This window comes from Odontesthes bonariensis, chromosome 14 (assembly GCF_027942865.1).
Source record: "Odontesthes bonariensis isolate fOdoBon6 chromosome 14, fOdoBon6.hap1, whole genome shotgun sequence".
NCBI classification, from domain to species: domain Eukaryota; kingdom Metazoa; phylum Chordata; class Actinopteri; order Atheriniformes; family Atherinopsidae; genus Odontesthes; species Odontesthes bonariensis.
The window spans coordinates 19,909,986-19,937,276 of NC_134519.1; the positions used below are offsets into that span (position 1 = coordinate 19,909,986).

General features: G+C 41.2%; 2 protein-coding genes across 6 annotated transcripts in view; one reads left to right on the forward strand and one right to left on the reverse strand.

Annotated features, from left to right (window-relative positions):
* Nucleotides 1–998: 998 nt before the first annotated feature.
* On the forward strand, nt 999–2,811 carry hes6 (hes family bHLH transcription factor 6). The gene is made up of 4 exons (XM_075482284.1): nt 999–1,370; nt 1,459–1,545; nt 1,645–1,726; nt 2,059–2,811. The coding sequence occupies exons 1-4, from the start codon at nt 1,302–1,304 to the stop codon at nt 2,472–2,474; spliced, it is 654 nt and encodes a 217-aa protein (XP_075338399.1). The 5' UTR covers nt 999–1,301; the 3' UTR covers nt 2,475–2,811.
* A 1,937-nt stretch (nt 2,812–4,748) lies between these two features.
* per2 (period circadian clock 2) overlaps nt 4,749–27,291 on the reverse strand; it is a 29,420-nt gene continuing 6,877 nt past the window's right edge. Inside the window, exons 3-24 of one of the 5 annotated variants that reach the window (XM_075483382.1) lie at nt 21,081–21,173; nt 20,757–20,911; nt 20,066–20,187; nt 19,749–19,950; nt 19,027–19,078; nt 18,391–18,533; nt 18,079–18,157; nt 17,881–17,987; nt 17,634–17,787; nt 17,393–17,507; nt 16,941–17,090; nt 16,548–16,620; nt 16,296–16,467; nt 15,511–15,635; nt 15,117–15,323; nt 13,606–13,869; nt 12,089–12,996; nt 11,536–11,652; nt 9,947–10,169; nt 8,296–8,509; nt 6,730–6,880; nt 4,749–6,647 (exon numbers count right to left, since the gene is read on the reverse strand). In XM_075483382.1, the coding sequence (XP_075339497.1) occupies nt 6,435–6,647; nt 6,730–6,880; nt 8,296–8,509; nt 9,947–10,169; nt 11,536–11,652; nt 12,089–12,996; nt 13,606–13,869; nt 15,117–15,323; nt 15,511–15,635; nt 16,296–16,467; nt 16,548–16,620; nt 16,941–17,090; nt 17,393–17,507; nt 17,634–17,787; nt 17,881–17,987; nt 18,079–18,157; nt 18,391–18,533; nt 19,027–19,078; nt 19,749–19,950; nt 20,066–20,187; nt 20,757–20,911; nt 21,081–21,173 (4,039 nt within the window). In that variant the 3' untranslated portion in view covers nt 4,749–6,434. Of the gene's footprint in view, nt 6,648–6,729; nt 6,881–8,295; nt 8,510–9,946; nt 10,170–11,535; nt 11,653–12,088; nt 12,997–13,605; nt 13,870–15,116; nt 15,324–15,510; nt 15,636–16,295; nt 16,471–16,547; nt 16,621–16,940; nt 17,091–17,392; nt 17,508–17,633; nt 17,788–17,880; nt 17,988–18,078; nt 18,158–18,390; nt 18,534–19,026; nt 19,079–19,748; nt 19,951–20,065; nt 20,188–20,756; nt 20,912–21,080; nt 21,174–27,291 lie in introns of all 5 variants that reach the window. The other 4 variants (XM_075483381.1, XM_075483385.1, XM_075483386.1 and 1 more) reach the window with 4 other exon arrangements.

Here is a 27,291-nt window from a genome sequence, read left to right on the forward strand (position 1 = left end):
AATAAAGTTATCAATAGGTCGCTAGTCGTGAATAGTAATAATGATGAGGTTATTTCTTCTATGCGCTTCTCAAGGCTCATAGTGTAAAACAGTGTGGTGTAGGCTAATAGGAACATGGTGTTTCTAGCTGGAATATTTAATGTACTGAACAGTTACGTATGTGTAAATGTAAAACAGCGAAACAGCCTAGAAGATGACTTACTTGTAGGAGCAACGTGCAGACTTAGAACATTTGGGAAATTAATATTTTCAGTTTTCATTTTACAGAGCAGGCTGGATTGATGTAAAACGTGGTTACACGTGATGATATGACTTTTCTTTTCCCCGTAACAACACAAACCCAGCTCCCAGCCGATGACCTTTCTAACACATTAAGAGAGTCAAAGTGAGAATCGCCGTAAACCATCTACTAACCGCTACATAGACTATGCAAACTGAGAACACGCGCAAACCATCACACACACAGCGCCTTTTGCCATATGTGAAAAGTCATAACAGCGTCCGTGTGATTCACCACTGACACGGGCCTAACACCTTTAGATATGAATGATATTGTAAATTCAAAGATTTTCTCAGAAGTTCATTTTGATCGCACAAAGTTAGACACAGGGATGATCTTTAGAGTCCCTGCTGTGTTTCGAGCTCCTTAATTTCTATAGACTACAAGCTCTCCACACTCTTTACACACGAGAGCGTTAACAAAAGGCTCATACTGTCCAATTCACATTAGCTTTTTTTTTTTTCAACAGGAGAGCCCTGGTCCTCATCGGTCAGCTGATGGCTCACAATCAAGAATGAATTGGCCAAAGTAACTAATGATCTAACGTGAGAACTGCCAGATATGTGGCCCATAGTGGCACACTTTGAAGGCAGTGCTTAGGCATGACCTATTTGAGGAGAACATGCTTAAAGGGTATTTAATACGCAAAATTAGCTTCGTGGTATTTTTTCCCCTCCAATGTTTAAAATACACTCCCAACTGTTTGTGCTCAACCTACAGAAGATGCTGACATGATCTGGGGATCGGATTTTGCATGCCTTGGTCTAACGCCGTGGCTCAAACTGACGTTAAGGTGACCCCAGATGATGAGCGTTGCGCGCCCTCGTCGTTTCGCAGCTGGGTCAGTCATTCACATGTAAATGAGCCTACATATACTCCCACACATGCCCCCTCGAAGCAGCATTAACAGCCCATTCTCTGCGAGCGTACTGCTGCCGGAGTCACACGGCCATCTGTCCCCCTGACGAGCTCTAACGGCTCTTTGGATTTGATCCCAATCTACAGTCCAAACTTCAGCTGTATGGCCCCCATCCGCAACAACACAAACGGAATGGATAGAGGTGACAGTGAAGTCAAGCCTGACAGAAAGGTAAGATAAGTGGGCCCTTAATGGTACTATTCCTCTTGAAATTGGACTGGAAGTGGAAGTGACTCCAGTGTTCCCACTGCTGTTTCAGATCAGGAAACCTCTGGTTGAAAAGAAAAGAAGGGCACGCATCAACGATAGTTTACAAGAGCTCAGAGTCCTCATCACGGACGCAGATGTAAGGTTGTTTGCTTTATGCAGCGTTGTTCCAACTTGTCCGAATTAAAACCAATTAGTTAACATAGCCAATGCTTGTGTGTTTTGCCATCCGCCACAGTTGCAATCAAAGATGGAGAATGCCGAAGTGCTGGAGGTGACAGTCAAACGCGTGGAGCACATCCTGCAAAACCGTGCTCAAGGTAAACATTAATTCCAAACAAAATATACGAAAGGAAAATGTAATTAATGTTTTACTTCCACTAAAGCTGATTAACCAAACCAACAAAGCTTATTACTTGCTAATAATTACTCCGCTGAGCAATATAGTTCTTCTGAACTTTGAAGTACTCCGTATTAATTCATTAACTAAGTGCATTAATGTTCTATACAATTGTACTGCGGTCACAATGCTGGGTCACAGGAGAGTCGAGCGTCACCGCGGCTCAGCCAATCAAAGCAGAGAGCTAGACGTTCATAGCGTAACGGCGGTTATTTAACTAACGGTCGTTTAATTGTCTTTGTGTTTCCCCAGAGGTGGACGCTGCGAACCGGGAGGCATGTGAGCGGTTTGCCGCTGGCTACATCCAGTGCATGCACGACGTACACACTTTTGTGTCCAGTTGCCCGGGAATAGACCCAGCAATAGCAGCCGAGCTTTTAAACCACCTCCTGGAGAGCATGCCCCTCAACGACGATGACCAGCTGCGGTTAATGCTACCGGACCCCTTGTCAAATAACCCCGGCTGTAACGGCTCTTGGTCCCCGTATGAGAGCATGTACGCGGCCTTGGTGTCCCCGGTGCATTCCGCCTACTCAGCCGATGACCTCAGCTCTGACCTGGATGAGACAGACACAGAGCAAAGCCACGTTTCCTCGTCAGAGGAACCTGACAGCCAGGATATACCCCCTGGGTTAATTTTGTCGAAGTCAGTGTGGAGACCGTGGTAGACCATTTAAAGTGAAGCATGTGTTGAATTGTAATGATTTAATGGTTTGTGTTTGAATGTTGGGTGGTATAGGCCTCAGTTCACGACAAAAAACACTAACGAGATCACTTTTTAACTTGTTAAGAGGCATCTAAGAAGCTCTTTGTAAATACCTTTGAACTGCAATTAGATTATTTAATAGGTAAAATGTGTAACTAAATCCCTTGCAGAGGTCAGTGACCCCTATGATTTACATTTGGAAGTATATGGGCCTGCCTTCAGTGAAGGGAATGAATGCATTTGTAAATATGTACTTGTTGACTGGACTGTATAGACAATAGCGTACCCTCTAGAGTTGCATTGTTAGCGCATATAAATTATTTACCTGTGTAGGAAGTCTTTAACTTTGTATTTATACATGTCAAACGGCTGTTAGCAGGCTATATCATCTGATTTGTCTAATGTTCAACCTTTCATTAAAATAACTTTTAAACAAATGGCCCATTGTAGTTGCTATTTGTGCAGCAGACTGCCTTAAAAAGCCACATTTCACACACAAGAATCCCACTAACCACCCACCTGGGTCTGTTACAAAGATATTAGTTAGTACTCTGCATTTGTGGGCCAGTTTGTGTGCTTGCTTTCTCTCCAAGATCCCTCAGCACATCGTAGGCATTTGTGAGGTGTGAAATGAGTAATCCACTCACTCCTTTTATAGGCCTTGTTGAGAAGTTGTCAAATGGGTTTTATAGCTCTAATTCAGCTAAGCTTTTTTATGTCCCTAAATAACTTCGACACATATCCTGCTCAGTCATGACTGCATTTTTTTATTGTAGTTCTTCATACTGAATTCCTTATATAGTGTTGAAACTGGGAAACTTGCCAGTGTATCTGATTACAACTGATTTACATATATGACTTAGGGGCTAAGATTTCAAAGCTTGTGTCTACATCCTCACTCAGGACTTCAGACCATCAGCCTCCACATTTACACCTAATGAATAAGAAAAGGAGGCCAGTTTTAATCCATTCTGGTCACAAGTCTTCTCTGGCGTTCCTGTGATGTCCACTCTTAAGTGTCACTTTTTACGCTGTCCGCGGTCTTAACACCACCAGATGGACCACAAGCGAAAATGACAAGAAAAAGATTAATATAGTGAGCATCGGATTCCAGTCGAGCATTGCCCCAGGGTAGCATCCACAGTGCTGGAAACTAACATAGTGCTTAGAGGCTGTATTTAGAGAAGCTTTTGTTTTGGATGTTTGTAATTTAGTTGTGCTCTTTAGTCTTAAAGCCTACAACAATTCAAGGGCTGTTCATGCTTTGCCACTCAAAATGACAGCCAAATCTACTACAATGTCCATCATCAAACATAGTTGATTTTCCTTCATTTCAAGAAGGGACGACTTCCTCAGGAAGTACTTAATTATTGTCTTGGTGTGCTAACATGTTGTTTTTTGAAAAAAAAAAAAATCGTTAACTTTACTGTTACAAAGCATTTAAGCATTACAAAGCATCGCCACTGCTGTTTTTATATATCTTTTAGCTTGTATATATATATATTTTTTTAATATTTTTTCTTTTTTTCCTACTTTATATATATATAGCCTATATATTTTACTTCATGTTTATTGCTGTTTTGCACCAGGGATAAGAGGGAAACACTATTTCAATTCTTTGTATGTCCTGCACATATGGCAGCATTGACAATAAAGTTGACTTGACTTGACTTTAACGGCCACAGCAAATAGGGAAAAAAAGGAAGAAAAGAAAGTCCTGGATCATGAACTGATTCGGTCACGTGTCTGTGTGATGACCAGACCGGATTTGCTGATCTGCAGAGGTGTAAATGAACGCAACAGGAGGGGAGGTTGTACATTTTCGCACCTCGCCCACAATTTAAAATAAGTATAAAGGTGTGAACAGTGGAGGACTGGAAGGCAGCTTGTCGCTTTGATCAGGGGGGCTGTATGTCTGTCACCGGAGCGGATCACAGCTTTTGTTCAAGAGAGCAGACATTTGCATCAGGAAGGTGAAAGTCACGACCCCAGGACAAAGCAATTTAAGCAACAGACGTATTCTTTCTTCATATAACTACCAAGGTAATGCACCAGCGCTTATGATATCACGTATCCGACCTGCAAGATCGGCCATTGTTCCTCTTATACCTCAGCTGTCATCTAAAAAAAGGCTGAACTGGAAGCTGAGTTGCGCCGCCTGCCTGTCACAGCAGGGCAAACAAGCGCTCGTTTAAGTTCTTGTCAAGGTGGAAACAAACGAGTCGTGACACCTGGAAATTAAGAAACATTTTATTTCGAGAAAAGAATCATCATTAAATTAAGAACAAATAAAGACACACAAAAAAGAAAAAAAAATATATGCTTTACGTCAGCGTGCTTAAATAGCAAAAAAGACAAAGGTCAAATTCAGACGGGACACCGTTTCATGTCGAATTACAGCAGGAAATCCAGCCACCTGACTGACATCTGTCTGGGCTGCTTTATATCCGTGCAATAACCCTAAAATCAGTCTGAAGTGACCTGCCTGGACGGCAATGAGCTGCGGAGTTCAGGAAGTCATTCACCCATATTTACTGGGACACCGTCAGACCACGTCAAGTGTTGCACATTTTCAAAGCTCTGGTATTTCCAGTCTATGGTGGAAACTGTCACAATGGGAATTATATTACTTACATCTTTAAAATAGTATCTACAGTAAAAAATAAATCCTATTGGTCCTATTTGCTTTTGAAGCTTAATTTCTTTATAACTTAAAAATACATTTATGGGGGGGTTTTGTTTGTTTTTTTCAAAAACAGTTATTGTATGTAAAAATATAGATATAGATATATATATGTACACAAGGACTGTTACAAACATTAACACAAGCATTGAAATATGCCCGCTTCTTTAAACGAGAGGCAACAAAGAAAGAAAAAGTTCCAAATCTGAAAAAAAAACGCACATTCAGTAAAGTACAGGTGACTGAAAATATGCTCACGCTAAGCTGCATTTTGTGATGTGATGCAGAGATGGCTCCAAAGAGAAGGAAAAATAAAATGTTCAGTGACAATAATTCTTTGAAGTTTTACAACTCGTTGGGGTGGTGAGCAAGTGCAGCACCCAGTAAAAGCTGAGCATCACAGTCTTTACTCTTATTCCAATTGTTCTCATCACCTCCAAGTGTGGCGGTCAAATGTCCATGCTTCAGATATTCCTCTATATAAGATTTTACTTACACTTTACCGCAAAAGGGAATTATTGCAGGTTTTTTGCAGTTTTTTCTCTGTTGAAACCTGGGAACTGAGTGTTTTCTCATGGATATATTAGGAAAGTGGTGAAGGGTGAGGGAGCTTGTCTTTATTCAGTTTAATCTAAAATAAGTTTGGGCAAATGGACACACTTTAGTCTCGTTAGTTTTTCCTTTTTATCCATTGAAGCCCACAAAGTGCACTTGTGCTCATTTGGTGCTTGATGTGTATGAATGAGGGGGAGCTGTAACTACTGACTCTTAAAAGTTCCATCTGTTTTGACCGCATGCTGGCAAAACACAGCACTGTTTTAACAGAGTCTCTAAATATGGAGTTCATGCATTAATTGAAGCCCAAAACACCACTGAGACACTGCCCGGATGTCTGTGTGGCCTCTGCTGTGATGCTTGGCATTTAAGCATGCTTTGATTTTCCCTTATCAGATGCTGCATCCCTTAATCAGTGCATGATCTGAGCTCTAGGAGCCACACACTGCGATGTGCTATGAAGAGACAAATCAATAAACACATGTAGTGAAAGAGGCCAGCAACTCCCCAAGTAACAAAACGATCCCACCAAATGTAGCTTAAAATAAACTCAAATTTGATGTCAACCGAATGCATTTACATTCTACAAAAGTCTGGATTGTACAGCGAGGCAGAACAAGTAAAGAACTCGACAAAAGCAGTTCCTGTTTTAAAGTTTGCTCTTCACATTTCTGCCAAACAACGTTAGGTAGCAGTGGTCTTTCTAAAAGTCTGTTTATTGTCTCTCTCCAGGTCAGAGTTGGGAGAAGGGCTGAGGCAGGCGATAGCGGCAGAGTTTGAGGGCTCCTCTTTTGGCCTGTGCTCGCAGTCGGCATCCTCTAATTCTATATCACTGAAGTCCAGCTCTGGCTGATCATTTGCTACTGGCACTAAAGTGCTGTCACAGCAAGAGCACCCCTGGAAAAAAAGGATAAGATTAAATCAGGCGGATGAAATGAAAAGTAGGCCAAGTCAAACTGAAATGAAAGTTGAACTCTACCTTAACATCTATGGCTTTGGGTAAACTACCCTTCTTGATCCAGGGGTGGACCGCGATCAGCTCCTTCTTCTGCTCCTCTGAGAAGCGAGGCTGGCACTTGTGCAGCAGCTTCAGCTTCTCTTTGTCCTCTCTGAGTACTCTGTGGATGTCACTGCAGAGAAAAGCAAACACAAACGAGCATATTCAGTAATTCTTATCCGACAAAGGTTCTGACGGTGCAGAAGTTGGGTTTGCAAAGAAGATGGCTGGATGATGACTCAATGAGATATTGGAGTGTTGCTGTGACTTTTTATTCATTTATTTGACTTCTTAATACATTCTCACTGTTATCCATCTGTTTGGCTCATTGAACCCAGTAACTGCGATGATGTGAGGAAGCCATCTAGTGGCTAAACATTTCACTACAACATGATATTTGAGTCTCATGAAGTGATAAAGCTCACCAACAATTTCCAGTGGTTGAGCTTACATGAATAGCAGCATTTGAATATTAACCCCATTAAGATCTTCATCTGAATAAGACACTGCTACGTAGACAGCATTTTGTGATCACATTAACAAGGCTACCTTCAAAGTAAGCAATGCAGAATTAAGTTATGAGGAGTATGCAGATCTTTGTCTCTTTATTATAATACACCTTAATGGCACTATTGGGAGATTTTGAAGCAATTTGTAATATACAAATACGTTACTAATAGTTTTGACCTAGTGCTGCATTCATTTCCCGCTTGGGATTGATCTGATAACAAAAGATATCACCACAATAAGTCGGATTTCTTTATCTGTGATTTAAAAAATAGTTTGTCCACCCCAACTTCAGCATTTCACACCATCCCTAAAGCAAAATAGGCAGCCATGTGTCTTTGAGGTTATAATTGCTGCATTTCCAGGTTTAACTTTCCCACTTCTGAGGTACATGCAGTAAGTGCATTGAGTAAATGCAGCAGAAGTGCAAAACAGGATGGAAGCAGATAATAAAAAAAAAAAATTAAAAAAAAAGGTAACAGAGAAAGCCAAGTTATCATTCATAACAACAGCTTGAGTGATTTTTTTCCCCACAACTTTGTAGAAAATTACGTTATTTGGACTATGTCTGCCAGCAATGTATAAATGTCAATCGAATTTATGTAGTCCAGGTTGAACCTCACTATGTACTGCAGTTAATGTGGAGTTTGTTGACTGTAGGTGTGTTGTAGAAAACCAAGGGAGAGTCTGGAACAAGTTAAGTTCTTCAAAAGATTTTGATATTCTTCTCGGAAGCTGTTGAATGAGATTAAATAAGACCCTTACGTGTACTGTACGTACATCTTTCATACACCTGGCTCACCTCTCCCTTGTGGAGGAAACAGCCTAGAGGACAGTGAGTCTGGATGGTTGCTTACCCCTCACTTTCCTTAACAAAAAATGTTGGTAAACTATCAAACCAGGATGACTACAGGGCTCCTATCCTACTCTTCACTGGATGTGCCCCTATCCACTGTTTCACTGCGAGGGCAGCTGATAGGTCATCATGACTTTCTCATCTGCGTTAGCCATGAGTGGCACAGTGGGTCCTGTAGTACATACTTGATGAACTGTTTGTTTTGCTCCGTCTCCACAGGCCGTCCCTCACTGGTGCTCAAGTGACTTTTGACCTTCCGATTGCTCTGAGACGAGTCCACACTGCCAAAGTATTTGCTGCTGTTGTTACTGCTGTTGTTGCTGCTGTTGTTGCTGCTGTTGTTGCTGCTGTTGTTGCTGCTGTTGTTGTTGCTGCTGTTGTTACTGCTGTTGTTGCTTCCTGAGAACAGTTAAAGAGAGAAACATTAACTACAGCTTGTAGATCTATATGTTAAAAAAGTGTCTGTCCAGATTTATAAACTTGACTGTAGTATAACTATCTTTACATCTCATGATGTAATGGTTTAATACCTTTAAAGGCCTACAGAAAGGTGATTTTTTTTTTTTTTTTGCACAAAACTGAAATAGCAGATCGATTCCTTATATACCATGGAATTTTTTTATTATTTTAAAATAATTTTAGGCCCCTGGATAGTCCTGATTAGGCCCAATAAACTATCACCACATTTGACTCGAATTTGGCAAACTTGAACGCCAGCTGCTGGAACAATCACCAGTAGTTCTAGTAGCGAAGCCAGCAGTTTGCCAGACCTGGACAGCTTCTTCACAGCAAATTTCGATGTGTGTCGCTTGGAAATATAAAACGTTGGGTTCAGTGCAATTTTTATTGCGAGTAGATGTACGAAGTGCTGTGGGTGCGTATGTTGCCCTCAGCAGCAGCAGCTCACACCACCGGGGACAGAGGAAGCAGAGAGACCCGCGGTCTTGTGTCTGTGTCTCCCTGTCCACCTGCCTCCTCTCTGGTGAAATCAGCCGGAGCCATCCCGCCGTGTTCAGCTCCCTGCGGTGCGGACACTCAGGGGGAATCCACCTGGCGGAGAGCGGACACACTCTCCGCCAGGTGGAGAGTGGAAATCTCGGCAGAGCGATCATCAAGAGCCCCGACGTGGACACACGCTGAACACGGCGGGATGGCTCCGGCTGATTTCACCAGAGAGGAGGCAGGTGGACAGGGAGACACAGACACAAGACCGCGGGTCTCTCTGCTTCCTCTGTCCCCGGTGGTGTGAGCTGCTGCTGCTGAGGGCAACATACGCACCCACAGCACTTCGTACATCTACTCGCAATAAAAACTGCACTGAACCCAACGTTTTATTGCCTTCACCACTCAACAAGCATACTAATAGCGGCAGCCAGGAAAACCCATGGCACCTATGACGTCACACGGAAACCCCGCCCCCAGTCTGGAATTCCAGGAAGGATTTCCAAGCGGCAAATTCAAAATCGCAAATTTCATGCGTTTATGAAATGTTTTGGTGTAGGGTCCAATGATCATTATTGTTCCTCTGTGTATGTATTATCATTATGTATTGGGTGTAGTGTCAGCTTTCTGTAGGCCTTTAAGCAGATGAAATAAAAATCATTAATGTTCAAAAATTAATCTTTCGCCTTTTCTGGATGGCAGATTATAAAAGGTTATTTAGCTAAGAGACAATGCACAACACCTGGAACAGAACATTAAAAAGAAATCAAAGCGAATCATGTTCACATTCGTATTTTCTGCTTCTTGTGCTGCTACTGTACTTCTGTTCAGTTTCCTCTCTTCATTTAACCTTGAGGATGTGTGAAATTTTTATGATTTAACTTGTGTGCAGACCTGAACAACTGCCCGAGGTCCCACTGGCTGAGGCTCCGCTGGCTGATGTCCTGCTCTTAGACGTCCCGCTGGCTGAAGTCCCACAGCCGTTGGACCCCGAGGCCATGGACCCAGAGGTGGCCGAGCCGGTGCCCGAACAGGAGTCCTCTTGGAGAATGATGTCCAACATGTCGCTCGATGAAGAGTTGACATCGCTGTTGTTGCCGTGGCCATGCGAGCTCCTCTGCAAAAACACAAATATTGAAGCAATACCATTAAAAAAATTGGCAACACTGCTCTGGCACTCGTGATGTAGCAAACCGTCCATCTGCTGCTTCTTTGCAATACAAGCTGGTGCAACATCATTGGCTGCTTCCCATAATAACCAGAATAACTCTCCTGCTTGGTCAGGAAATGTCCACCTCAGCAAACACCTGCTCCTCAATAACATACAACCGGCCAGCTGATTTCAAGTAGCAACATCTACAGTATATTTAAAAATGCATGGTAATAACAATATATATATATATATATATATTCAAAAGAAAAAAAGTGCAGTATTGTGTTCGCGTGTGACACAAAATAGGGGCACACTTCTCTCTTTTTGTGTTACTTGTTGCCTCTCTGTATAACAGATATGACACAAAAACCTAATCTCCCCACGTTTGAATCTAAAACCACTAATAAAATGATTGGCTTAGTTTAAGCCTTTAAAGACTTTTTTAGTGCTGAAAAAGAAAGTGACCCTTGGAAGTGCACAATTTGTCTTAAAATATGGTCAGACCTTCATTTTAGCAACAATCAAAAACAAACGCAATCTACATTACCTAATTACACACAAATCATTATATTCATCATTTAGTTGAACTCATTGATTAAAGATGACATTAACTTGCAGGGTGATGACAACTCAATCAAGCTGGAGCCATGACTTAGCCTACCTTCAAGCCTACTCTTCAACAGTGAAGCAGGTTCCATTGTCAAAACCATAAGAGTTTACCCAGACATGAAGTGAATCTGACTGAGGAGAGTAAGACTGGTCCAAAAGTCACTGATTGCTCAACAAAACAGAGCCAGCCTTCTTCATCAGTTTGTTTAGTTTCTTCTTAGCAACTAGCTCTGATGCTACTGCTCAAACAGATGGCTTTCAGGCAGATTCTTTTTGCAAATTGTTGCAATACAAAAATTGCAAATCCAATGGTTTCCTGACTGCCCCCCCCCCAAAAACCACAAACTTTCAAAAGTTGTTTTCAATAAACACATTGTGTTTGCCTGTAGTTGTGACTTAGATGAAGATCAGACCACAATTTATTCAAATTATTACAAAAAAAGAAGATAAATCCAAGTAATTCCAAAGGCTGTGTGTATAACTACATGTGTGCAAACACACCTCATGTAACTTGTTGCCAAATCTCTTAAGTTTCTCAGTCTCGTGCTTTAACTAATCAATTCCAAGCTTAACTCGCAACTAAACAGATAAGAACAGTGCATGTTGAACTATAAATCACAGGACATATAAATGTAAAAAAGAGAAATTGTTAGACTTGACATATGGAATCTGGGAGGAATGGGATTTAAAAAGTGTGGAGGTTTTCTGATGTTTCGCCTACCTCTTTGCTGCACGCCCCCAGCCTAGACCACACTTTATCCCAAGACAAACGCTCACAGACACAGGGTGTGCCCTCGAAATACAAGGGTCCAGGTGGACCAAGGAGACTGAGAGAGGGCTAAAGGGTGTAAGGGATAATAACATCATGTGTTAACACCCAGCGCTACATTTTATCTGAGGAGTCTTGACTGACTTGACTCTACACATGGTACAGCAATACAACAGCAAAAAAACCGCAGCAACTTAACACTGAATATTTTTGTACGAATCACTGTGATGTTGGTAATAAATCCCAATCATCAATCCAAATTTTCAATTTGAATAAAGTATCTTTCTATTTCTATTCTAAATCAAAAGGCTGAGAGACATATGATTGTATGTCCCGGGGGGATGTACCACAACTTATTTAAGGAGGTTCAAACAGACCACGATGGTAAAGTTCATCGAGGCATTGGTATTTTTGTGAGACAATTTACAGGTTACAGGTGAAAAATATCAGTCAGAAGCAGTGGGAGCAGGAATACAGGGGAAAAAAAGTTAGTTTCCTTGTTTACCTGATTCGGCTCCCTCTCCTTGGTCTGGTTGCCACTTGCTCCTTTGTCCCTTTCAGCCAGAGTGTTCCCTTGTCCTCCTGAAGAGAGTGCCGCACTCTCTTGCTTGTCCACAGACAGCTCCAGTTCCAACAGGTTGAGGGGTGAGCTGCAGCGAGACTGGAACAAGGGCGGGGAAGTCGCGCCTCCAGCCTCACCAGATTGTGGTGTCGAGGAGCGGGAGTGGCCCTCTACATGAGGCTTTGGGGTTTCAGAGGATGAAGGGACGTGGAATGATGGACTTGTGTAGGCTGCTGGAGGAGTAAAGTGGTTGTTGGTGTTGAACTGATTCTGACTGTTGAAGGACGGTGGAGATGTGAAGGCACCTTGGCTTGGAAAGACAGCCTGAACAAAAGGCTGTGCTTGTGCAGGGAAGCTCCCTGTGTCTACTTGATATACTGGCTGTGGTGGTGGTGGAAGCCCAGCACCCATTAGAGGGTACAAGTAGTTGGGCAGCACTAACGCCACAATGGGGGTGACGATAGGGGAAGTGTGAGGAGCAGGCTGAATGAATGGGGGACATGGAGGGGCTTGGACACAGTGGTTTTCCCTAAAGCCTTGTGGAGTGGCTTCTGTGCGCGGAGACGTAGAATCTGCACTGGGGAAAACATGCAGGGGGTAGCCTGGCATCATGGCGGGATATGCCATAGGGAAAGTGGACTGTGAGGTATCTGATGAAGACAACAGTGTCTGTTTAAGGCCGTGGGTTGGCTGAGGATGCCGCAGCGGTTGCTGTCTGCGGGATGCTGGGCTGTCTGTGGAAGCGATGCGCTTTGCTCGCTTTGACTTGGTCTTCTTATGTCGTGAACTCTGGCGTGTGGTCGGGTTTGCAACCAGTTTTTCCTGTTTGCTAAGCTGAGCAGCACGTACAGCTAGAGGGTCAAGAGAAAAACAACAACAACCAAAAAAATTAATTGTTGAGTGGTTTAGGAATCTGATTAAAGCTGATTATCTTCGTTTTTCTCATTTGTAATTGCTCATTTTTTCTAATGAACTGCTCATCACACAGACATAACCAAATTGAGTGCAAAAGAGGTCACAAAATCAGTACATGCAGGTCTCAACTATTTATTTAGAAGGTGTTCCCAAACTTTGGGCACAATGTGACCAATTCATCACATTATTCTGACACACAATGCGATGAAATTCTGAGGAATAATAATGAGTAAATTTGGGGTTTGGATGGACGAATTGTTTGCCAGTGTGTGTTTTATACCATGTTTGACTGCCTTTTGGTGATGTTGCAAAAACCAGAATTTTACTAATTTAAAATGGTGAGTCCAAAAAGCTAAAACAGAGATTGATTCAGATTCAGATTTATTTGTGTACCCGTAGGGCAATTAGTGTTGCAGCAAGTAAAAAAGGCATAAAACATAAAGGACATAAAAGTCTAAGAGGGAGGGATAATACAGTGTGCTGAAACAACATCAGTAGCACAATGATCCTTTTTATATGATGGTAATGTTGGTGTTTAGTATTACCGTCGCTGCCGATCTTGTCTCTCTGCTGCTCCAGGTACTGGGAGCAGTTTGCCTTGAGGGCGGCAAGTCCACGAAGCTCTCTGAAACGACACAGAAAGGCCTGCTCCTCCTTCTGCGTATGAGCTGCCAACACCCCCTTAGTCAAACCCAGTTTCTTGTAGGACTCCTTCTCATGACTGGGAGGTATAACCGCACAAGGAGGAGCGCCATGATTGTGGCTGGATTCTGCTGTCTCCCCCGCACCTGGAACGTCTTCTGTGATCTCTGGATGAATGACAGCAAGATGACAACTTTAACATACTTTCAAACAGTGAAAGGAGTCATGTAGCAAAAGTGTTAATTGTAAGCAGTGATGCCAGGAAAGCAATGCTAATCAAGCACAGGTACGGATTACGGATTTTTGTAAAACAGAAGATACTTTCTTTTGTCATGTACAATTACATTACTTCTATCAAACACCACTTACAAATAAGACATAACATTTGAGCTACAGTACGGTTAGAAACATTTCTGTCAGCATTTAGTATTAAATCTATTGAAAGGACAGAGTACAGGAAAAACATGTAAAAATGTGCAAAGTACAAATTAAGCATGTCACACAGAAGTGGGAACAACTCTCAGGGCTTTTAGTCCCCAGAGCTCGAATGAATGCAAAATAACAGCACAGGGCTTCACAGTCTTCACAAAGACAGGACGAAGCATATAAATAGTACAAAACTGCACAAAACAACCAGTTCAATGCTACATGATTATTCACATGAAATACAACACAATTACGCAAGCTTCTGTAAAATCTAGACGATAGAGCTGACAATTACAGATGAGCTGGTTGCCAGATACTTTTTAAGGAATTAATTCATTAAAGTGCTTTAAAAGGGTGCACATTTACTGTTGACGGGATCCCAACAGAGGCAGAGCACGTGCAGAGCAACCGTGGCCCATTTGAGTTAAGTTGAGTGTTTTCAGTCCCAAATCACATTACCTGGGTGTTTTAGGGCCAGGTTTGAGAAGTTCGATTTCATACGTATCATTCAGACAAAAACGATTACATGTGTTTTAAAAAGAGAACTTATTCTGCGTTGGAGTTGCCAGCTGCCAAGCAAACATATAGACACGTAGAGGCACAGAGAAAGCCGTGTGGACACACGCAGGCGGTATCTACAGTGCTGTGAGAAACCATTTGCCTCTTTCGTGATTTCTTCTATCATTTTATATTTCTCACACTGAATGGCTGGTTGTTCAAACTATAACATCAAGATCAAATACACTACGAGTGGCTGATACTTCAACATCCTTTCTTTTGTCAAAGGTGAAAGATCTTTAAGCAAGTAAAAGCTAAAAATCGAATAAGTTGAAGCAGTTATTCCTGATAAATTTAAGCAAGCTGTTCAGATGTTAAAGAGGCCACATCATACATATTAATAATGTATTATATCTGCTGTTTCAGTATGAAAAATATAGAACAATAGAGGGAATCTGGTTGAAGGTCAGTATTTTTCACGCCACTGTACCTGACTCTGGCTGAGGTTTCTTGTCCCCAACATGAACTATGGTGCTACTGTAGCTACACTGGCTGGTTATGGACACCACACTTTCTGGTTTGTTAGGAACAGGTAGGGGCAGCGAAGTGCCAACTACCGCCGTGGCCGCTTCACTGGACTTTTTGTCAGGGTCATCCAAAGCAGTGAGACCAGACTGATCCTTCAATAAGGCTGGTTCTGCCAAAGAGAACAGAGAACAAGACCTGCTGATGAGGTACTGGCATTTCTGAGAGATATGAGTCTGAGAGAGATATTTAAAGGGAGGAGAGTGAAAGCCGTTGGTTTGTAAGACAAGGTCTTAACAACAGGTAAGTAAGAGTAACAGTAACAGGTTTTTCTTATATTGAAAAGTGGGGTCACATACCTTGAGACACCTGCATGCTATTAGAGACTTTCTGTTTGTCATCATCTGAGTTGGACAATGTAGTGTTGGAGGAAGAATGGCACTTCCTCTTCATGGAGATGGGAACATTACAGCCGTCCAAGTACCTACAAGAACCAAAAATTACAACCTGAAGGTCACAATCTGCACTTTCACCACCAGTTATCAACTTTGCTAGACAACAAACAACATAAGAGACAAGGTGAAGCATTTCACAGTGAAGTTTTTAGTTTAGAAGAGATCTGACGAAAAATCAAACATTTTTATATTCCACCTTACAAAACACAGAATAACAACAGGTCTACTTTTCATGACAGAAACAGAGCGGTTGGCTCATGGAAGGCACATTTGGTTAGAACTGTGAGAAATAAGTTGTAAGTAAATAGTTCTTTACCACTTACTCCTTGTATACCTAGTGGAAAAAGAAATGATTGGCCATGGTGCTAGAATGCAAGTGCCAAAGACATCCACATGGTCTCATATAGCAGCAGTCTGCATATCAGGTCCAGGATCAAGGCTTTAATTGCATGGTCAAGCCCTTAAATATATGATAAACTTACTGGAGCCCAACAACAACAACAACAACAACAGTATGTCCTGTGATGAAGGGTTGTTGGTTGTTCCTCAATCTTAGCTTAGAACAAAAGGAGACTGTGATTTTGAGATTGTTTCTCCTAAACTTTGGAACTTTGGAAATCTCCCATTGGAGATTGGACATGACAAATGACAAGCATTTATGACATTCATGTCAGTCTTTATCTCTGTACCTGATAACACTGTCCAAGCAGCTGATCTGGTGGTAGGAGTAGACGGTCTCATCATTGAGGGTCAACTCCTCCTGGATAGAGGATCTGCTCTCTTCCATAGCTGCGTCCCTCCAGTTAGGAGGAGGCGCCGAGTCTTTGAGACACACCACAGCTTGGCTCGTCTGTGTGAACTCTGCTTGAGAGAGGTCACGATTTAGAGTGAGAGTTTAAGGGGTAAATGTCACATTTCCCCAGTGACAGTAAAAGACTTACTGGCATTGCTTTTTTTCTGCTGCTCTTGGCTCTTCTGAAGATGAACTCCTTTACAGATTTCCTGAAATGTTCGCTGTGAAAGAAAGAAACAAGACTTGGGAGTCAATACAACATCATTCAAGAAACTAACAAAATAACTGTGGAAAAATTGTTTTAAATCAAACCGCAGAAAATCTACTGAAGTTCAACCCAAGCAGGACATTAAGGGCTGTGCTGAACTGTAACTTGTGTGCAAAAATCACACTTTTGTTTGCTCAGTCACAACTCTCTTTATTAAATACTCTCAACGGTTCACTCCATAGTGAGCAGTGAATTGAAATTTCAAAGCCTTAGAAATAAAATATATATTGTGGTACACTTTCAGATACAGACTATGGAATTGGTAATACTCACAGGTCTGCTTTTGCTGCTGACTTCTCCTTCCTCATGTTGCATCTTGCTCCCGCTGATATTGTTCAGACTCTCACTTGACGATGTCATGCCCAGAAGTTGGTCATTGCTGTTCAGACTACTGTAACCACTGGACCCACTGTTATGAACCGGCTGTGTGCAGACACAGAGAGGGAAGAAAGAGTTCAAAAAGGGGGCACTCCAGGGAAGCTGTTACAGGGCAGAACGGAGGCAGAACTAGTTAGATATTTTGTTTCTTTTGAGCTCTGATGGTCTTTAATGGCGGTCGTGTTTCATTACATGCCACACACAGGTCACTTTTTTTGTTTTTCATTGTAGGTAGCACCATATAACTGATGCTTTTTTTATGTGTTTCCTCAGCTGAGGTTTCAATTTAAACGAGCCAATACTATTTGACGACATGACAAAACTGCTATGTTAAAATTTTCTCTCACCTGTAGTAGAAGCCGATGGATCTGCTCAGTTATCTCCAGGATGTCAGAGTCCGCTGTCTTCATATGGCTGACAGCTGTGACGGGGGGCATGAAAATGTCTTCGTTCACAGGGCCCCTGACAGACAAACACATCGACAGTTTGAGACACATCAAACTGCTTCATTTAAACATAGGCTTATTGATCTACACATAGTACAGACTGGGTATCGCCATTCTTTGTTGTAGCTGAAAAAATACTTACATGCGGACTTTGTGTCTTCCAATAACAAAGGAGACCTTTCGGCTCCAGGGGTTGACAAAACTGGACCAGCTCGTGTCCAGGATGATGTATTCTCCATTTCGTGCACAGATGCGGATGGACGAGTGGTCAAACGGTTGCCCTGCATTCTGAACAACTGCAGAGAAAGATGAAATAACAAAGAAAAAAAATCAGACCATGGCAGACATGAAACATTGATCCTTCATCTGCTTTATCTGGTTGGACTCACTCTTTCTGTGAATGGCCAGCATGACCTGTCGGTCATTAGGATGCAGATGAAGAAGAACTGGGGTACCAATCAGGTCCTGAGGGAGATACCCGAGGAGAGGAACCGCCCTGATACAAACAAAACACATCATCTCTGATCATATCACTCATTTAGTGTTCAGGGACGTCAGTGCAAATATTTTTAGCATTCATGCCTCACCTCTCATCCACATCCTGGAACACACAACTTGGAGTGTGCGTGGTGGTGAAAATGCGCTTGTCCGTAGGAATTCTGGGCGCTGTGAAGAAATGAATTCAAGAGTAAAATGACTAAGTTGTATAAACTCCAATATCAATCAATGTTTTCTTGAGTTCATTTTTAGATCGCAGTGAACAATAATCTTTATAAGCTTTGTAACTGACTGGAAACCTGTAATACACACGAAAGCGTAATATGAAGTAATATTTTTCCTTTTCTGTTTTTTAACAAAATTCCAAACAAGTCTTTTCAAATCTGCCGTGAAGTTCTTACCATCATAGCCGGAGTGAACCCTCTCAGCCAGAAGGAGGCAGCAGAACTGGTCTTCGGCGTGGATTGTGTCTTGGACCTTCATCAGGTAAGGCGTCATGCGAAATGGATAGTACCGTAGGTCTCCCTCACATTCCTTACCACCACTGGATATTAGTGAGAAATATAGTTAAACTTAACCAAATTGAGCAAGAGTTGTATGTTTAATTCAAGTATGCATAAATATTGTCCAAAAGAATGGGTTTTGGTTTTCAGATTGAACACATGGGGGCACTGTATAGCCATTTTCTATTCTAGATTAGTGCAACATAAATAAGAGTGAACTAATGTCAATGTGAATTCTTAAATAGCTGTTCTTCTGTGTGAGGTTTGAGACCCAAACTGTGATTAGTGAGGAACAGTTTAAGTTACTAAAATCAATAGAGTATCCTAACAAATGCAATGTGTGCTTTTATTATGTGGGTGTCTGCATGTGTGTATAAACTGAGCTGGAAAAAGCATCTAATTACAGCTTATACGCATGTGATGTCACAAATGAATTAAAAGGCATACAAACTGGAATGAAATTATGAATATAAACTAAAAACATCTAAGAACAGCAGATGGCCTGACAGTGCGTAGGAAACAACTCCAGCTCACCTGATACGACAGAAAAAGGACTTCTCCTGCTTGCAGTCAGGCGGAGATGACTCTGAAATGGAAAAATAAATGTTTTAATTCAAAAGTGTCACAGTCCGGTCAAATGACAGCCAGGAGCTTGGCTACTGCAGGCGAAGCAGATTTGAATAATTGCATCAAAAAACATCAACTGGATGCACGGCTTTGCAAATTCTGTATATGCATTGAATTTAAACAGTCTCAATTTGGTGTACAAAGTATTTCCAAGCATCTAGGGGACAAATCAGTGACTAAAAAGGGCAGCTCTGGGTCTGATGTAGATGGAACGTTTGAGGTAGGTGACCCACTAGTTGAAATTCCCAGTTACATTGAAGATTAAAGAATTTGTTTTTGGAAAAAAAATCTTACAAATAAGCATTTTATTTTTAATCTGAATTCTGACTGCTGTGGACAGGTGTACATTTTGTTCTGTGACCCCCTAAAAGCAATCAGTTTTACATCATTCTTTGCTAATTATGCCATACAAACAGACAGCTCAGTTTGTTCTTGTCAGATTGGTTTAAAGGCCCAAATATAGCCAGTTTTATGAACAACTAAGGTCGGGTCAGCTCGAACTTAATGGAGCATGTTGACATCTGGTTGTGATCGGCTGATTTGTTGTGAGTCACACTTATCAAATGTCCCTCAAAAGACTTGCGCTCCATTTATTGATATCACATTTGCAGAGAGACGTGTTGTTCTACCTGCTCCAGCGCACATGCTCCAGGAGGGCAGGCGGTAAGGTGTTGTGAAGCTGTAGAACACGCTAACATCCTGTGGCGTCAAGAATTCCACAAACTTGGAGTCCTTGAACACATCTCTTTTGCAGTTGAGGATGGAGGCAGCCTGATCAGAAATGTAGACTATTCTTCCTGTGATAAGAGACACTGCTACTGCAAAAATGTCCTGTCGAAGACACCAAATTAGGAATGATTAAAAAAAGAACTAAACATATTTCTGTCTCAACATTTTGGTTAAAACCCATTCAATTATTTGCAAAGAAAAGAGAACTCTGACTCACATTGTTCTTGAGGGTGTATTCAGAAGTGATGCTGTCTATCTCCTCTATGGTGTAAGAAGAAACATCCAGGCCTGAGGGCTGACTGTCGTTTATCATCAGCAGTTGGTAATACTCCTCATTGGCTGCAAGAAATAAGATACAGTCACTCTTGTCAGAACTTGGATGAGACAAAGTGTAAAACCGAACAGAACTTCTAGAGATGACAAAAACATGCAAGGAGTGGAATGTAAAGACGATGCAGTCATAATGACGTCAAAGACATTTTTTTATAGATGAAAAATGTCTGAGCCAGGGTACATTGCATCCCATTCTGTAAAACCCCACAGAGAACTGTGCTGCTGAACCTCTACCCACCCAATTACATCTGCAAACATTTAAAAAGGGCTGAATGAAGCATTTACAGACCATTACCCCTAAAACTACCAACAAAAATGTTCCCTCCAGCTCAAAGTTATGTCTTTATTTCTTTTTAAATGCCAGCTGCTTACTGAATTCCACAGAAAAGGCATTCTTGTGACAGAAGTAATGATAACGTTCATGTATTTACTAATGTGAATGTGAAGTAAACAATTTAAGTATACAGAACTGTGGAAAGGGAAAGGAGCATAAAAACAGAAAGTGCCTTGTTGGTACAAGAGAAAAGTACAGAGAGGGCATATCGACTATTAGGGTGCTCTAAATGCATACATACCTTCTACCTGTTTCACACAGCGGAGGGCATATTTGAGGGTGTTTAAGGTGGTAGATGTGTGATTGTGTTTCTTCTCAGCTGGCAGTTGACGCTTGAGCTCCTTGAGAATTTTAATCACCTCCTTCTGGGTCTTGGCTTTGGCAGACTCCTGACTACTGCAAGTTGGACATGTGCACAAGAAAGAGTTCATTTATGGCAACAAGGAAAGGCACTAAAATATCAACAAAGACTGTAACTTTGGCAGAAGCTGCACTTCTGAAGCTACACTACATTATGACAATGAATCCTGTGTCCTGTGACAACAGCATTGATCAGTGCACTAACCTGCAGCCACTAGTTGAAGGGTTGTCTTGCTCCGAGCTCAGTAGACTGAAGGCGTTTGAGCTGCTTGGAGGTGACGAACTGTGGGAGTTGGAACTGTACGGGAGAGAGGGACAGTTTAGCATTGCTGATTGAGCATCAGCAAAGTAGAGCAAAATGACATCAAATACCACAAAAAGAGAGTGAGGAAGAGACTTGCTGCTGATTTTCATTCAGTCAGCCTGATTTTGAGCCCTGCCTCACCAAATTAACTCTGAAGCACAAACGTCACATGTCTTCATCAGCCATCTGAGGTGCTCAAGTCAGCATCAGCAACAAAAGGACAAGTGTACTTATTCTCACACTATAGGGTGTCATTTAGTCAAGCGAAAAAAAGGAACAGCTGTTGTTCATCTTTGCCAAAATGCACTGGGTACAGAGTGCATGCAGCTTCACATCTTATTTAGGAGCCAAGATACAAAAGAAACAGCCCTTCTAATCTGAGGTCTGTATCACCTCCTTGAGGACCTAAATATGTCCTCAAGGAGGTGATACAGCTCAATAGGTGCACAGCAGGAAAGAGGCTATATCACAGCTGGAAGCAGCAGCATATAAAATCTACTTGCTCTCTTGGTGCTAAGAGTCAGAAAATACATAATTAACTATCTATACTGGCTATTTTTTCCCAGTCTCCTGTCTGGCTCCAGCTGCCTAGCCTTCACTTCTCGACAACGGGAGGATTTATCTTTTAAAAATACACAAAATGACTCCCTCACCAAATGACATATATGTAAAAGCACTGCAAACTGTCTATGTTTTAGGTTAGCTTTTTGACTCTTTCAACGTCTTTATCCTCATAATTTGTGCTACAAATACAAAAACAATCTCTGATCGTTCTGAAGCCATTACATTAGGAAGATATATTAGAAATAAATGTGAAAGTTCATTTTAAACCTAAACAGGAGTTGTTTGACCTTATCTCTTGGAGCACTTGCTGTGTACCTAACAAACCACAGCTGTCTTCTGCCTCTGTCTGTCTACTTAAATCATGATAACCACCCCCCCAACTACTCGCATTACAGAATTTCCAGAATTAGGTCATGCAGAACAGCTTCCATCTCTATAAGATAGAGATCTACTAAAAAGTTCTGAAAAAAAAGTCATAAGGGGAACGTTGAGGTAATATTATTGTGAAACCTAACAGTTCTGGTTTATAAATGTCCTGTCTGTGTATATGTTTGAGTGCGAGTATATGATCTAAGGTGTTAACCCACAAGCTTAACACTGCACTAATACACTAAAATCATTGGTCCACAGGGACACTCACTCACAACAGCACAGCTTACTACAGTGTGTGTAACAGGCTTACCTGGCCAGAAATAGGATTCACCTTTATAAACAGCCTCTCTTAGCACAGGAAGGGTCAAAAATAGCCTTTTGTATTCAGAAATACCACTGCTGGTTTTAGATGGAACAGATAACATATGTGTGAGACTGATACAGTTTCTTATCAGTGTGATACAGATTTCTGTGAGGACTGTATAGTATTATATATCTATTCTGGCTTCCTGTTCTTTAAAGAGCTGGTTTTAAAATACTGATATTGATTTGTAAAGCTTTAAATGGTTTAGGACCAAAATAAATTGGAGATCTTGTAGTACATAACAAACTTTCCAGGCATCTTAAGTAAAATGAAACAGGTTTTCTTTCAGTCCTCAAAGGTAAAACCAAACATTGAGAAGCTACTTTCAGCTTTCTGTTCAAGAATGGTGCCACACTGGTGGCAGCGTACTGTAGTGGCTCTGGAAATGTTGTGTCTTTCTTTGTATCTTCTTGAGATTTTTTCTTCTGAGCTTTTTTCTATGAAAACACAGGTTCTTTTAAAAAAAAATTCTACACTGGTCTGGATGCTATGTTTCTAGAATGTTTTCTGGTACAAATTCTTTTTTTCACATCTGTCATGATGTATAACCATAGCAAGGGGAAAGTTGTATGCATGTTGGAGCAGCTGATTGAGCTTTTCAAAGTCCAAGTAATGCTTGGAATAAGGGAGATAAAGGAGATGTCTGGGATGCACAATAGGAACAAAACAGGGATAACGGAGGAGGAAATTTAAAGCATTTCTTCCCTTGATAATCATGAGAAGTGTGAGATAACTGGTGGATATATAATAGACGGGCTTGGAGCGCTGACAAGGATGCAGTGGCAATATCAGAAAGGCAATTTTCTTTTTCCACCAAAACATGGCTGCAGGAAAACAATAACACCTCTCTACTGAGCTTTAACTATATAGGAGAACTGTGGATCTGCAGCAACTCTTAATTTTTTGTTTGTTTGTCATTGAATTCGACAGACTGAATTAAAATGGACTCTAATTAATACTGTCCAAGTCACATACTTTTTACTTTTCTTTTCTTACTTATTTCCCATTGCATGTGTTGTTGTTGCTACGTAGTGTTTTAGTGCATTTTATCTTCTCTTTAGAGCATTTGGAATAGCCTTTCTGTTGAGTTGTACTATATAAATAAATTACCCTTAGCTTTCATAGGAACAAAGTGACCATAAGAAAAAAAAAAAAGGTAGTCAGGGATTTACCAACAAACTGTACAAAAATGTAAATGAGTGAAAAGTCATATGGATCACGTGTTTCTGTCCTACATGTTTGGATAGATAATAACTAAATTTATCTTATCCCAAAGTTTCCTTCTGTTCTCACTGACTTGTGGTGGACTCACAAGAGCTTGAACGCCTGTAACCCACTACCAATCAGTAAGAACTGAAGAATTGAAGCTTTGCATTGAGTCAAACATCTTCAAGAGTGAAAAAAAAGAAAAGAAGTCACATTACCTATTTTTAAGCTCTTAGGACCACCATGACCAGGGCGACTGAGAATGCAGTTTTGTAAGAGAAAGGCTATAACAACTTTCAAACAAAGCCAACATCCAGGTGTCTGTTGTATAACTAAATCAGATAAATGTAGGCAGTACACTGAACTGTGTTTGTAGTCCACTGAGCAGTATTAGCTGACAAGCTTAACAAAAGACTATTAACAGCAGTCTGAGAAACTTACTCACCTGTGCTACAACTTCAGGTAGTAAGAATAACCCGCTTAGCTGCTAAGAATAGAGAACACCTTTACAGATAGCCACTCCAAGCACAAGTTTAATTCTATCAAATAGCTTTCAGTCCCAAAGAAGGCAAGAACTGGATTTAGACAAGACAGTCTGAACATATATTCGTACTGAGTAGGCTAATTGGCTCTGTGTTAATGAGTCATGGAAAGGGCAGATAAGTTTCTTTTTTAGTTTAAATTCTGGGGATCAGGGCGAGGTGGTCTTGTTTAATTAGAAACCTGCCACTGACAGGTTGTGTGTACCTGTGAGTCTGTAGTTAAAATGTGTTATTCATTACTGTATGTTGTTATTAATGTTATTCAATATGTTATTATGACATGAATAACACAGCACAACCTCTGCAGAGTTTTTCCATTCTGTATGATGACTACACACAAACTACATGACTATCATGAATTCAAATTAATTCTGACAAGAAACGCAGAATAAAACTGTCTCACTTACAGGACCTTTAACCCACAGTTGAACAGTTTGTGCATCAGTTCTAGATTCTGGACCAAAAAGGTTCCATTGCACAATTACACATAAGTAACCTTGAATGATCCGTTTCAGGTTGTGTAATTCAGCCCTTGAATTCGCTGTGCACAGCTTATTACGTTAGTTTACAAGCTTATCAGTGCACTACAACCAGCAGTATTTAATGGACGGTGACCCATCTATCAGATACAATATGTTACTACTGATCACAGGCTTAAAACACTTCAAAGAAACTCTAAGCAAGACGATACTTTAGAATACCTTTAAAATACTTTGCTAGTTCATAAGACAGAGCTGTGTAGTATTATATTTATAGTTTAAACTGCTCTGGCGTTCAGGTTATATTAGGGTTTGGAGTGCAAAAAAAGGCTTACTTACACCACATTTCTCATGCAGACTTTAGCAGATTTTGATCCAGATCTGGCTACATTTTGCTGCACCACTTGCACTGGGACTGCAGCACAGAAACGTTCCTTCAGGAAGGTGCTGCGGGCGGCATGCATCATGGTGGGAATGCTATGAGTCTAGATTCTTGCCCTGTTTGGCTTTCACTAAATAGTGCAATTAGCCCAAAAAGCTCATGTCTGGTTGACCCCCGAGCATTTGCTGCAGTGCAGCAATCTCTGCTGCTTGCACACATGTTTGCACTCCAGGGGTAACTGCAAATGGAGCATTTTGGGCATCGTCCAAAAACAAGTCCAAGGAACAAAGAGAGAAATGGTCGAGTGATAAAAGTCATCCTGTCGGCGGGGAGGCAAGTGTGCGCTGCGTGTGAAGCTGATCAAACAGGAATGAGGTGTGGCTTATTAAAAAGTCTGGACTCAAAAGTGAAAAGATCAAGTGAGATAAGTAAGATGGGGAAAGAGTGAGAGGAAGGACGTCAGAGCATTTGACTAGCTCCACCCAGAGATAAACACACACAAACATCATGTTTCCATAGTAATAACAAGCAGTTGGAGAGCGTGAAACAACCCATATGGCGATGAGGCAGAGCAAGTTCCCAGCCTCATAGATGACATCAATTCAGTTTTCCTACTGGGAGATACAGTCACTTATTTTTTCCCCTGCTCTTGTCGTCTCCCGGCTGCTCAGCATCTAAACCTATTTTTGGCCATGATGTAGTCAGAGAATGTTGGGAGTTTATCAAGTATTTCTTCCTGGTGATTTAAACTATTTTCATAACAGTGGTTGGCATTAGAACAATTGCCACAAACAACTCTTTAAATAGAAGGCACTGTGACGTTTGTTTCTGGGTCAGGACAGTAACATTTGTGTGTTGGAGATGGTTAATATGACTAAAATAACAAAGCTACATTTAATTATAGGATCTGGTAAGGACAGAATTGATGTATTAGATCATTAACAGTGAGAGCAATAAATTGAGCACATCTCATCTCCTCACTGATAAACTGAAAGTCAAAAACACAACGCAGTCTGTGTTGCAGGAGAACATTGAACATCAGAGCTTGTCTCTACAGACATTTCCAACGATAGACAAGATACATTTATTCACACTGCAGCAATGCAACCTTTAAAATTTCACATTAGATCATTTAAGACTTATTCTCTTTATTGATGATTTATCCACCATTCTTTTTCTATCAATTGTGTCGAAAACTGCTGTTAGTTCAAAGTGCTACACCCATTCTGTTTGTTCTGTCTTAAACCATCACGTCTAACAACTAAGTAACAACTCCTCCCATTTCTTTGCTCCTGACGTAAAACACCAACCGCTGTGTGTCTTTGTACGTGTGACTGTTTGGTTATGGTTTGCACTTTAGATGCCTTTGAGTGAACACAGTCTAGATCCATCAGATGATACAAATACGTCAGACCAAAGCAAAGTTTTGTGTTCTACATACAAATCAGATCATTTCCATTTAGCATACTTTCATAGAGATGAAGACAGGAAACAGGATTTTGTACACGCAAACTACCAGCTGTCAAAAACAACCAAATGCTGACAGACCACTGACGAGAAGTGACTCACACTTGCGTGATGGGAGCTGGTGCGAGATCTAGTTTAGGTAGTCATAACCTGATTGTGTTCAAAGGGGGCGAAGCTCAATTAATCCTAATTTTGGCTGAAGAGCGAAAGTAAAATGAGATGAGTAACAGGATGGGCAGAATTACTTTGATGTCACTTGCAGGTAGTGCTCAGCTGGCAGTGAGAGAGGTTTTGAAAGCTGTGTCATTTAGAGGCCATTATTCAAATTTCACTTTCAGCATTCGTGATCAGAGAAAATCTATGTAAGTAGGGTAATTTTATGTTTCAATCGCACATCCGGGACAAGGGCTTGTTGACCATCACTGAAGCCTTGGCTCACTCATCTGCAGACATTAGTCAGGACTGGCAAATGCATCCGGTGCTCATAGCTGCATTTAATATGACCTGAAAATGGTAGGGGCGGACATCATTTCTCCTTTTTATGCCATCTGTATGTAGATGCCATCAACAACTACGAAGGCAAAGAAGAAGAGATCATAAATACCACAGCATAACCTTTCATGGAATACTGGTGTTCGCTTAAGGTTTCGCACAGGTCCTGTTTTATAAATCAGAATTTCACTGACACACAACAGGAGCTAGAATTATCAGCTTCAGCCCTAATTTGTAATTCATG